This window comes from Wolffia australiana, chromosome 17 (genome assembly GCF_029677425.1).
Source record: "Wolffia australiana isolate 7733 chromosome 17, ASM2967742v1".
NCBI classification, from domain to species: domain Eukaryota; kingdom Viridiplantae; phylum Streptophyta; class Magnoliopsida; order Alismatales; family Araceae; genus Wolffia; species Wolffia australiana.
Genome location: NC_135851.1, coordinates 572,501 through 585,142, shown reverse-complemented (window position 1 = coordinate 585,142; position 12,642 = coordinate 572,501). Strand labels below are relative to the sequence as shown.

Here is a 12,642-nt window from a genome sequence, read left to right as displayed (position 1 = left end):
ATGATGTTGAAACTACTGCTAATTAAGATAAAAAATAATTTAATAAAATAACATCTTGACTCATGCTTGGACTGAATTTGAAAATTGGAATTTAGAACTAATAAATATGTAGATTGAATTTTTATAGAGAAACATATTCATTTAAGTTGATATTTCTTTTCTTTGAGTTAGTGTTTTAAAATCCTAGAACCCATCTAGTTTTTTTCTTTTGGAATCTTTAAAAACCTTTTTCTTTTTTTTTTAGAAACTCTTATAACTAGAGAAAGAGAAAATGTTTTTTCCAGTTTGGAATTTTGTTTTTTAGCTCTAAATAGATTGATCTGAGTTATTTTAATTCATCTCACTACAGATAGAGTGAGAGAAATTAAGAAAGATGTTATACGCATGACAAGAAGCAATACACTGTGTTTAATTTTAATTCATTAATACGTTGGATTTAACTTCTATTGAGGCATATTTCACAAATAACCTCATCCCTATGCATTTGAATTCTTATTGTAGTATGCGTAAGTTATGAAAGCTCTCTAAGGATTGATTTTTTAAAAATAGGAGAAATTTATTTGTATCTGTTTCAAGGTGAAATTAAGAAACTGCTTGTATATTAATCAACATTTTCCTTTTAAAAATGTCCGATGCACCAAAAAGATTATACCGAATGTATAAAAGGTTTTCAAATGAACTAAACATTAAAACTTTGTCTTGGTATCACCTCCCAAAGAAAAAAAACCATGTAAAATAATAAATAAATTATATAAATAGTCACTTTTCGAACTGCAGTTTGAATGCATCAGATGGATCACTATAATTTAGAATATCTAAATTATTCATATTTTCATAAAATCCATCTTTGATTTTGTGAGTTGAACGTACACTCAACCATATGTTAAAGAGTCAATGTGAACCAGTTCAATCACTTGACATTATCGCTAAACTTTTCTTAGATAAGCCAATCTTTAACTAGTGGTTAGTACTTCAACAATGCTTGGGACACAATGCAGGTGAGAACTATATGATTAATCTTCTTTATGTCCATTTATTTAACGAGTTTCGTAGTTGATCATGATATTAAAAAATTGAATGATTTAGACATGTACATATTCAATCTTAATAATCATAAAAGAAAGTCAATTTGAATTCCCATTTTTTAATTTTAATTATGCTATATTCTTACTTGTGATAATAACTTTAGAAAATTGAAGATAGTCAAAATACATCTTCAAAAAAATTGTTAAAGTGTACATCTTCAAAATACATCTTCAACAACTCAGATACTATGGCGGTAACATGTCGTCCTGGCAATAATGAGCAGAGTACAAATACTTTGAAGGAAGATACGAAGGCGCCAATGGGTCTCCCATGTCATCATCGTCAGTAGTCCCCACAACACAAATTAATTCATATGCGTCTTCCCCATGCTTGAGTAATCATTGCTTAACCTAACCATGGCTGAGCTAACCTTACCATGGTTGGGTTAAGGAACTTCTCACAGTTTATAATTACAGCCATATGATGTACAGAATGTCACACTTCTTCTATTCTTCTTCTATTGAGTTTTACCTAGTTCATCAGATCAAGTGATCTTTTCTCTTCTGTCTAGTATTCGTTCCCCTTTCTGTCTCAAAGGGTGAAGCCCTAAATTTATCATGGTATCTAAGCCATTGCTTAAATTGATGGATTAGGAGCTCCCCAGAGAAGAAGGCATCTCGGAAGCATCGCCTGCAGATTCACATTCTTCACCAAGAAAAGTCATCATTCCAAAAGCTCCGATTATGATACCACCCAATAAGGTACTGTCGATCAAGCTGTCGAAAGAAAATAACATCGTTTGGAAAACTCAGGTATTGCCAATCTTGACGTCTCATTGGTTACTAACACTTATTACATATGCGCCTCCTCTTGAGGCACAAGACCCCGAAGATGAATGGTGGTATTATGACCAGAATGCCATGGGGTTCCTTTTGTCGTCTATGACTGAATCAGTCATCGATTGCGTCACCGAAGCTCCAACAGTAAAATAGAGCTAGGGGACGGAAATGAATGAAAAAAATGAATGGATGGAACGTATCGGAACGGAATTCCATTCCGATATCCGTTTATCATGAAAAATTTTGTCATTTTCGTCATTCGTCACCATTCCTTCATCTACAGGTTTCCGTCATTCCTCCATTCCGTCATTCGTCCTTTGACATAAATGGAATAGAACGGACGTTTCAGTGATGCTTCTCACGAAAAACACTCCTCTCCCACCGTTACTCACGAACTCCGAACCCTACGGCATTCTTCAGTCTCCCCCTTTGGTGCTCTTTAGTCTCTCCCCTCTTCTTCGAACCCCTTTGGCGTCTGTCGCTGCTCTAAGTTTTCTCTTCCATTTTGCTGCTGTAACCTTGCTCCCTCTTCTATCAGAGCCCCTCTCCCCCTCTCCATATCTCGCCCCTCTCCCTCTCTCTGTTTGTCACTTCTCTCCCTCCCGAAGCATCTCTCCTCTTCTCCAGCATCGTTTCTTTCTCATTTTTGTTATAAAGGAATCCAACTCATTCTTGGAAAGAAATCAAGGTGGTTAATATGGATTTAAACCATGATTTTTGACTCGACTCTCTCTATCATTTTGAGAAAATTATGGACCATCGTTTTGCCCTCTTCAGTGGTGATGCTCTCTGGATGAAACTAGACCCCTTGAATATGCTTGTAGATCTTGTAGTGAGCAGAAATGATCAACCCATCCTCTGTCCATGCTGTGATCTCAAGTGTGTCGCTAGGGAAAGTGTCCTTATCAATTACCAGGCTGTGGTATCGTCCAGCAAGGAACGGGTTTGATAGGCCAGAGAATAACACATCCTCGCCCTTCCCATCGTATAACATTAAGGGGAACGGACGAACTTTCCTCCCAATGCTTCTCCAATACACTGCAGGCCCATACAAACACCGAACAGGGGAATAGAGGGCCCGAGCTCCAGAACCGTCTACAAAGAAATCCCTGAATCTTGAGTGGAGATCAGGATGCCTCTTGGATTCAAACTTCTCACTTCTTCCACTGTGAGCTTGTCATTTCTATAAACTTCAAAAGTAGCTCCAAAAAATCGTGGATTATACGTGAAGCTATCATAATTATCAAAAACTGCCATCTCATCCTCCTTCCCCGAGACCAATGCACCCAACGCCATCCTGCCAATAGCACTACTCTGAGCAAAAGACAGTCCTCCACTTCTATGCCCTGGAAAGCGAGAAATCCACAATTTGACGGAGAAAACAACGTCAAGAGCTCATCAAATGAAAAAAAACAAACAAAAACCGTAAAAGTCCAGAAATCGGATCTTACCGTTCGTGGAAGAGCAAATCAAAGGCCAAACTTGAAATTTTGGCAGCGATGAGCTCCGAGAATACTTTGCGGACACTGTGACTTGGAAGCGGATTGAGGGAGAAGTAGCAAAAGTTTTGACAAATATTTTTGTCAACCGCTACTGTCATCCGCCGTTTCCATCATTCGTTCGTAATTTTTGTCATCCGTCATTCGTCATGAATGACAGATGTCTAATGATGAATGACAGATATAGGACCGTTCAGTCATCCGTCAATCGATACGAACAAAAACGGATGACAAAAATGATATGACGGATGACGAAATTGTTATCCGTCCTCCAGCCCTACAACAAAAGCAGCATGGGATATTGTGGCTGATGACTTTGTGTTATCAACAGAAGCTCGCATCCAGGAACTTTTGGGAAGATTACATACTCAAACCAAAGGTAATCAAACGCTTAAAGAATACATTACTTAGTTTCGAGTCATTAGCATTGCAATGGCACCCTCTGGGGAAAGAGTCAATAAGCAAACACTTACTCGGGAACTATTTTGAGGATTGGGCCCTCAGTATGCACCCGTCATTGCAACAGTATGTGCTAGTGCACACCCTATGTCCCTCGAAACAGTAATCTCTCATTTCAGAGATCACGACTTTATGCTTGTCCGGCATCAAGCACACAAGGAGCCCGAGTTCCCAGCAAAGGCAAATCAAGCCCAAGCAGCTCCAACCAACAACAACAATCAAGGCAAAGGTAAAACTGATAACAACAATCGAGGTTGTGGTGGTTTTGGCAGGAATGGTGGTCGAGGCGGAGGCAGAACAAACAATCAAAATCGAAAAGCTCCAAGATGTCAAATATGTTCAAGGACTGGTCATTGAGCGCTGGAATGTTATGATCAATTCAATCGATCATTCATACCACAAGATCCTAGCACGAATCAACAATTTTTCACTGAAAACAAGAGTAACTACAGTCGACAAACGAAACAGTTTGACCAACACCATCCACCTCCTCCACAAGCCTACAATACTACTTCTTCAATGTCTCAGTCATCATCGTACTGGTATCCAGACATCGGGGCAACCCATCATGTTCCGGCCGATCCTAATCTCCTGATTGATCCTCAAGTATACGCGGGCATTGACAAACTTTTATAGGAGATGGATCAGGTTTGCGCATTCTTTCATAAGGACATGCGTCTGTAAAAACTTTGTCTAGACCACTAAATCTTAAAAACATTTTGCATGTACCATCGATTACCCAAAAATTATTATCTATTAGACAATTTACTGCTGACAATAATGTCTATATTGAGTTTCATCCCGATCAATGTCTGGTTAAGGATCATCATACCGGGGAGGTACTTCTCAAGGGACACACTGATGCTGGGATGTATTGCCTAGACATTGCAAGTCCACCACAAGCATATGTTGGGGAACGAAGCACTACAAAACAATTGCATCAACGCCTTGGCCATCCATCTTTTAAAATTTTGCGCATAATGATTTCATGTTTTTGTTTACCTTCAAGTCAACTTCCAAAATCCTATGTTTGTTCATCATTTGCTCTATCTAAAACACATAAATTACCATTCTCTTAATCTATTTCTAAGTTTTTTAAACCTTTACAACTTATCCACTCAGACTTATGGGGTCCCTCTCCAATTAAGTCACACTAAAATTTTCATTATTATGTTATATTCATTGACAATTACAGTAGGTACACATGGCTCTATCCGTTGAAATCAAAAAGTGATGTGTTCGCTACTTTTCTTCAATTTCAATCATTAGTCGAACGTCAATTTTCCACAAAAATCCTCTCCTTCCAGTCAGACTGGGGAGGAGAATTTTAAGCATTTCATAAACATCTTAAAGACCGCGGCATTCATCATAGGGTGTCCTGCCCGCACACGCCACAACAGAACGAGACTACTGAACGTAATCATCACCACATAATTGAAATGTCTCTAACTCTGCTCACTCATGCTTCTCTTCTGCAAGTCTACTGGGATGAAGCGGCTGCCACAGTCACATGCCTCATCAACCGCATGCCATCACCAGTGTTAGAGCAACAATCCCCTTAAGAACACATTTTTCAAGGTACGCCCGACTTAATGTTTCTCAAAACATTCGTCTGTCTTTGTTTCCTGAATTTGCGAGCATATGCACCTAACAAATTGTCAGCAATATCAGAATGTTGTCTCTTTTTGGGATATAACACGCATCATCATGGGTACATATGCCTATCTCTTACATCCGGGAAGATTTACATTTCGCGAGACATTTTATTTGATGAAACTATCTTTCCATACAAGCAATTGTCTTCGCAATCACAATTTTCATAGGTTATTAATTCTGTCAAAACTCCTTTGCCTACATTAGCATGCATACCCACTATTCCACCTCTGCCCAAACGCAACCAATCAGTCTAACCAACCAGCCACAAAACCCATCAGTCATCAATCCTCCCCAATTACCTAACTTACAGTCACCTTCGCATTCTTCCGATAAACATCTGTCTCATTCGACTGCGTCTGACCACTCCAACTCTTTAGTCATTCACCCTTCCAACTCACATTCTTCCACTACGTCCTCTCCATCTCCATACTTCAGCTCTCTCAGTTCACTCTATCGACAAACAAATCACCTTGACACCACTACGCCCCCGGCTCACTATCTCACTACCTCCACTCAACCCTTCGAACCTCTGACCTACACTCAAGCAGCACAACATTCTTCTTGGAAAAAGGGTATGCACTCTAAGTACCAAGCTCTTGTTCGTAATCACACTTGGGTACTTGTACCCGCTCCTCCATTCTCTTCCTCCATTCTTGGATGTCAATGGATTTTTTGCCTTAAACTACACCCTGATGGTACAGTCGAACACTACAAGGCACGCCTTATTGCTCAAGGCTATCAGCAAACAGCTGGCATAGACTTCCATGAAACATTCAGCCCTGTGGTAAAGGTAACATCTATTCGTTTGTTATTATCTATAGCTGTCTCTCTTTGTTGGCATATTTACCATTTGGACGTATCTAACGCTTTCTTACATGGTGACTTGCATGAAACAGTGTATATGCACCAACCACTGCGGTTTCATGATCCAAAATTTCCACATCACGTTTGTCTTCTTAAAAAGTCACTTTATGGTTTGAAACAGGCCCCCAGAGCCTGGTTCCTTAAATTGTCTTAATATCTCATTCATCTTGGCTTTACTGGCTCACGCACAGATTCATCTTAATTTTTTAAGGTTACGCCTTTGACCTCGCTTTATCTACTTATCTATGTTGATGATTTTCTCGTAATTGGCTCGGATCGCCGAGGTGTTGTCCTTCTTCTATCTAATCTCCATTAAGTTCTTGCAATTCGTGATCTCAGTCCAGCCAGTCACTTTCTCGTTCTTCAACTCACCCCTCATCCCCAAGGCTTACTCCTCTTTCAATCGCATTATATCCACACAATTCTAAGTCGCGCCAACATGCTCACATGCAACCCCACAGTAACTCCGGCACCGACATCTCTCACAGTAGGCAAAACTGACACATGTAATGCCGAATCATATAGAAAAATTGTAGGATCTTTACAATACCTAACTTTATCTCGTCCTGACATTTGTTTTGCTGTTAACAGAGCATGTCAACATATGCACAATCCACAACCCATGCACTGGAAGGCAGTAAAACACCTACTACGCCAACTTAAAGGAACACAACATCTAGGACTCATGTTTTATCATAATTCTAATTCTTCGTTAAGTTTGTTTAGCGATGCAGATTGGGAAGGAGATACAGATGATCATTGGTCCACTAGTAGATACCTAATATATCTTGGCTCCTGGAACTCCAAAAAGCAAGCAACAGTTTCGAGATCAAGCACTGAGGCAGAATACAAGTCAACAGCCAATGTCACCTCCGAATTCATTTGGATCAGATCACTGATGAATGAATTATAGTTATACATTGAACAAACTCCAGTTCTGTGGTGCGACAATGTGGGTGCAACTTAGTTAGCTTGAAATCCTGTTTTTCATTCAAGAACCAAGCACATTGATATCAATTTTCATTTCGTTCGTGAACGTGTAGCATCTGGTCAACTAAAGATAATGTTTACCTCTGGTCAGAATCAAACTGCTGATATACTCACCAAGATTCTCTCAAAGCAGCCTTTTCTGCGCCTCCGACCCAAGCTCAACCTTGTTCCGCTCATGAGCTTGACGGTGGATGTTAAAGTCAACAACTCAGATACTATGGCGGTAACATGGCGTCCTGGCAATAATGAGCAGAGTACAAATACTTTGAAGAAGACACGAAGGCACCAACGGGTCTCACCTGTCATCATCGTCAGCAGTCCCCACGACACAAATTAATTCATATGCGTCTTCCCCATGCTTGAGTAATCATTGCTTAACCTAACCATGGCTGAGCTGACCTTACCATGGTTAAGTTAAGGAACTTCTCGTAGTCTATAAGTACAGCCATATGATGTACAGAATGACACAATTCTTCTATTCTTCTTTTATTGAGTTTTGTCTAGTTCATCTGACCGAGTGATCTTTTCTTTTCCATCTAGTACTCAGTTCCCCTTTCTGTCTCAAAGGGCGAAGCCCTATATTTATCAAAAATCAAATATTAAGTATTGCCACAGCAAATATTTATTCAATATTCTTATAAAAATTATTGCATTTTTTATTTTGTGTCTGGTCACAACCTAGGAGTTTTGCTCGATGAAGAATCTTCGAGGATTTTTGGAGCTTTGGATAGGCATAACTTCCCAACGTGGTTCATTTTTCAGATATCCTTAAATTTGTGTAAAAAAGAGAGATTGTTTACAGATGTTTTAAAACCCTTTATAGGCATAAGGCAGAAAACGACGAAATAAAAAGAACAAAGGCAAGATACTGTGTGGAAAATAATAAATGCGAGATGGAACCTTGAAGAGAAGTTATCGAAAAAAAGATCAAAAAATATCTATTGACATTAAAATTGCGCGTAATAATAAACAAATCGGCCCTCCACAACCCACAAGGAATACCATCCCCGTCTGAGGCTGTGGGGACAATGAGACGAAGATGTTTATTCTGCCCCATGGAGTGAAGTGAAGTAGAAGAAGGAAAAGAAAAGAAGCAGCAGCAAAAAGGATGAACTAGAAGGAGCTAGAAGAAGAAGAAGCAGCAGCTAGGAGGAGGAACTAGGAGGAGCTAGAAGAAGAAGAAGCAGCAGCTAGGAGGAGGAACTAGAAGGAGCTAGAAGAAGAAGAAACGGCAGCTAGAAGGAGCTAGAACAAGAAGCAGCAGCTAGGAGGAGGAATTAGGAGGAGGAGCTAGAAGAAGAGGAAGAAGGTAGAAGAAGAAGAGGAAAAAAGAGCTGCAGCTAGAAGAAAAAGAGGGAGGAGGAGAAGCTACGAGGAGGAGGAGCTAGAAGAAGCAGCAGCAGCAGCTAGAAGGAGGAGGAACTAGAAGAAAGAGCTAGAGGAAGAAGAAGGAACTAGAAGAAGGAGCCAGAAGAAGAAGAGGAAGAATCTAGAAGAAGAAGAGGAAAAAGAAACTGTAAGAAGAAGAAGATAGAAGAAGCTAGACGGAGACGATAGAAGAACCTAGAGGAAGCTAGAAGAGTATGGTAGAAGAAGAAGGTAGAGAGAAGAAGAGGAGGAAGAAGCAGGTTCGGTCAGGGGCCGCGGTGATGAGCGGCGAGGCCGTCGTTGCCGGCGAGCGCGAGGTACTTGTCCCTGCGGGTGAGCCTGGTGCAGCGAAACCCAAGCGCCCCGGCGATGGCCTCCTGGGTCTCGTTCGCCGTCTCCCTACTCGACCTCCCCGGCCCGGCCGGCACGCTCCTCAGAAACTCCACCCCGTAGAACGCGTACGGGTTGAGCACCACGAAGAAGGGGTCCAAGAACTTGGCCCCCCCGGCGGTCGTCCCGTAGAACATGCTCGCGGCCGAGGAGAGCGCCACCGGCCTCACCTCCGCGGCCAGCTCCGCGAACAGCGGGCTGAACCGGAGCAGGAAGGGCTCCCGGCACGTCGTCCCCTCGGGGCAGACCACGACGTCGCCGCGGGCGAGCTCGGCGGCGATCATGGCGCCGTCCCGGGCGCGGGTCCGGCTGAGCGTGACGGTCTTGATGGGGGAGAGGAAGCGGGAGAGGGCGGAGACGCCGTAGACGACGGAGGTGACGTGGCGGCGGAGGACGCCGGCGATGTAGATGGGGTCGAGGAGGGTGCGGTGGTTGCAGACGAAGAGGCGGAAGGGGGGGGAGGGGGACGAAGGGGGAGGGGACGAGGCGGTTCTTGAGACCGGTGGCGGCGACGGCGGCGGTGGAGACGCCGTAGGGGAGGAGGAGGAAGAGGGCGGCGCGGAGGAAGGCGAGGAGGAAGCCGAAGGGAAGCCAGACGAACATGGCGGCAGCGGCGGGGGGGGTGGGGAGGAAGGCGAGGCGGCCGTCGTGGAAGACCAGCGGGTCGGGGAGGGAGCCGCCGGCGAGCCGCTGCCAAGCCGCCTTCGCCGCCTCCGTCGCCACCAGCGTCTCCTGCGAGAGACACGCGCGGCCGGCTTGGTGGGTGTTGGAGAAAGGGAAACGTCGAGGAGGGGAGAAGTGGCGCGTGCGAGTTTTTCATGCGGAGGCGAGAGGGGGAACTGTGCGAGATAGATTTTTGATAGATGGATAGATCGATCGATAGATAGACAATGATAGATGATAGATAGATAGATTGATAGAGAGACAATGATAGAAGAAAGATAGATAGATAGATAGACAGACAATGATGGAAGATAGATGGAAAGATAGATAGATAGATAGACAATGATGGAAGATAGATAGAAAGATAGATAGATAGATAGACAATGATGGAAGATAGAAAGATAGATAGATAGATAGACAATGATAGAAGATAGATAGAAAGATAGATAGATAGACAATGATAGAAGATAGGTAGAGAGAGAGAGAGAGAGAGAGAGAGCGAGTTTCATGCAAACGTGAGAGGGAGAACTGTGCAAGAGAGGGAGAGAGAGTTGGAGAAGAATGTGGGGAGAGAGATGAGGGAGAGAAAATGGATGAAGAGATGGGAGTTGAAGAAGAAGAAGAAGCTAGAAGAAGAAGAGGAGGAAGAAGAAGAAGCACGAAAGAATATAGAAGGAACCGTGAAGGGGTGTGAAGTAGTGCATGCGAGTTTCATGCAGAGGTAAGAGGGAGAACTGTGCAATAGAGAAAGAGAGAGAGTGCACGAGTTTCATGCAAACGTAAGAGGGAGAACTGTGAAAGAGAGAGAGAGAGAGAGAGAGAGAGATGGAGAGGGAGAATTGAAGAAGAATGTGGGGAGAGAGATGAACGAGAAAAATGATGGAGAGGAGAGTTGAGAAGAATGTGGACAGAGAGATGAGGGAGAAAAGGATGGAGAGGAGAGTTGAGAAGAATGTGGACAGAGAGATGAGGGAGAAAAGGATGGAGAGGAGAGTTGAGAAGAATGTGGGCAGAGAGATGAGGGAGAAAAGGATGGAGAGGAGAGTTGAGAAGAATGTGGGCAGAGAGATGAGAGAAAATGGTGGAGAGGGAGAAATGAAGACTGCGCGGAGATATATGAGAAGTGAAGATTGTGGGTTGAGAGATAGGAATGAGATGAGAGACAAGAGAGAGACTACAGAAGAAGAGGAGAGGAGAAATGAGAGACAAGCGTGCGAGGAGAGAGGAGAAATTACAGAAGAGGAGAGGAGAAATGGGAGACAAGCGTGCGAGGAGAGAGGAGAAATTACAGAAGAGGAGAGGAGAAATGAGAGACAAGCGTGAGAGGAGAGAGGAGAAATTACAGAGGAAGAGGAGAGGAGAAATGAGAGACAAGCGTGAGAGGAGAGAGGAGAAATGAGAGAGAGAGAGAGAGAGAGAGATTGGACCTTGCATCGGTAGAACAGCGGATGGAGAGGGCCCTCGGTCTCGCCGGAGATGCCCAAGGCGGCGCCGTCGCTGGAGAGCTCCTTCTCTATCAGAGCCTCCTCCTCCGCCTTCTTATCCTCCATGAACCCAGTATAAAACCCAAACGCCACCTTCATCTCCCTCGCCACCACCACCTCCACGCCCAAATGCTTCCTCAGAAACTCCTCCACCATCACCTTGGGCATTCTGCTCACACACACCTTCCTCTTCCCCATCATCAACATCTTAAATCCCTCTCTTCCCATCTCATCGCTGAGGTGCTTCGGCAGAACGGCGGCCCCTACTCTGAAGCTGCTTACACTGACCCCGCAGAAGGCGATGAAGGCCATGGCTCGTATCTTCAGCCCTTCGCTCAAGAGCGAGAGAAGAGGGTAGAGAAGGAGAAGAAGAAGCCCTCTTACGAAGCTCCCCGCCTCTATCGCTACCACCATGAAGTAAGGGAAGGTAGAAGACGACCTGAGAAGGCCGCCTTCGACGTCGCAAACCACGGCGGCGCGGCGGCTCGTCGTCATCCGAGTGACGAATCCGGTTAAGTTGGAGAGATGGGTTTCTTCCTGCGAGGGTCTGATCTGAGCTGATAGTGGGGATGAGCTGGTTCGGAGGTTGCTTATAAGGATGACCTGGCCACTTGCCCATTCATCCGAGCCATATTCCCCCTTCTCTCTCTACATCTGCCTCTCTTTCTGTGAGCTGGTTCCGCCAACTCTCCAAGAGGATGAGCCCAGACGTGAGGCACAAGAGAGAGAGAGAGAGAGAGAGAGAGAGAGAGAGAGAGAGAGAGATGGGGAGAGAGTGTGTGACAGTGTGATAGTGAGCGAGAGGTATGGGTCGGGGGAGTGAATGGGGGATGGAGAATAAGAGCGGTATATATAGAGAGAGAGAATGTTTGAGAGGGAGAACGCGAGATAGATAACGAGGAAGGGAGAAAAAGTGTGTTCGCGGGTTGGAGAGAGAGAGGGAGAAAGATTAAGAGAGATAGTAAGGGAGACTAAGAGAAAGGGAGAGCGAGATAGATGAAGAGAGAGAAAGCGAAAGAGTGGGTGAGAGAGAGCAAGAAAGATCAAGAGAGATAATAAGCGAGGGAGACAGAGAGATTCCGAGGGAGACTGAGAGAGAGTTTGAAGGAGAAAGGAAGAGGGAGAGAGAATAGCGAGGTAGCTCGAGAGCGATAATAAGGGAGGGAGACTAAGAGAGAGTGTGCGTGAAAGAGAACGGGAGAGTGAGAGAGAGAGAGAGAGAACTGAGTCTAAAAGATAGATCGATCAGTTAGTAGAGATCCACCAATGAGTCTATTAAGAGAAGTGAAAAGATATGAATTCTAGGTAGCTACGCCGTTGAGTGTTCAGTTAATAGATCGAGAGAGCGAATAAGAGAGAAAGAGAGAGAGAACTTAGCCTAAAATGTAGATTGATCAGTTAATT

The 12,642-nt window shown here is 43.8% G+C and overlaps 1 protein-coding gene and 1 pseudogene across 1 annotated transcript; both read right to left on the bottom strand.

Annotated features, from left to right (window-relative positions):
* Positions 1 to 2,497: 2,497 nt before the first annotated feature.
* Positions 2,498 to 3,142, bottom strand: LOC144714476 (anthranilate synthase beta subunit 1, chloroplastic-like; annotated as a pseudogene).
* A 5,103-nt stretch (positions 3,143 to 8,245) lies between these two features.
* On the bottom strand, positions 8,246 to 12,490 carry LOC144714413 (putative glycerol-3-phosphate acyltransferase 2). The gene is given in 3 exon segments (XM_078589147.1): positions 8,246 to 9,562; positions 9,564 to 9,823; positions 11,182 to 12,490. Coding segments are annotated over 3 exon segments (1,407 nt in total). The 5' UTR covers positions 11,734 to 12,490; the 3' UTR covers positions 8,246 to 8,967.
* Positions 12,491 to 12,642: the final 152 nt, after the last annotated feature.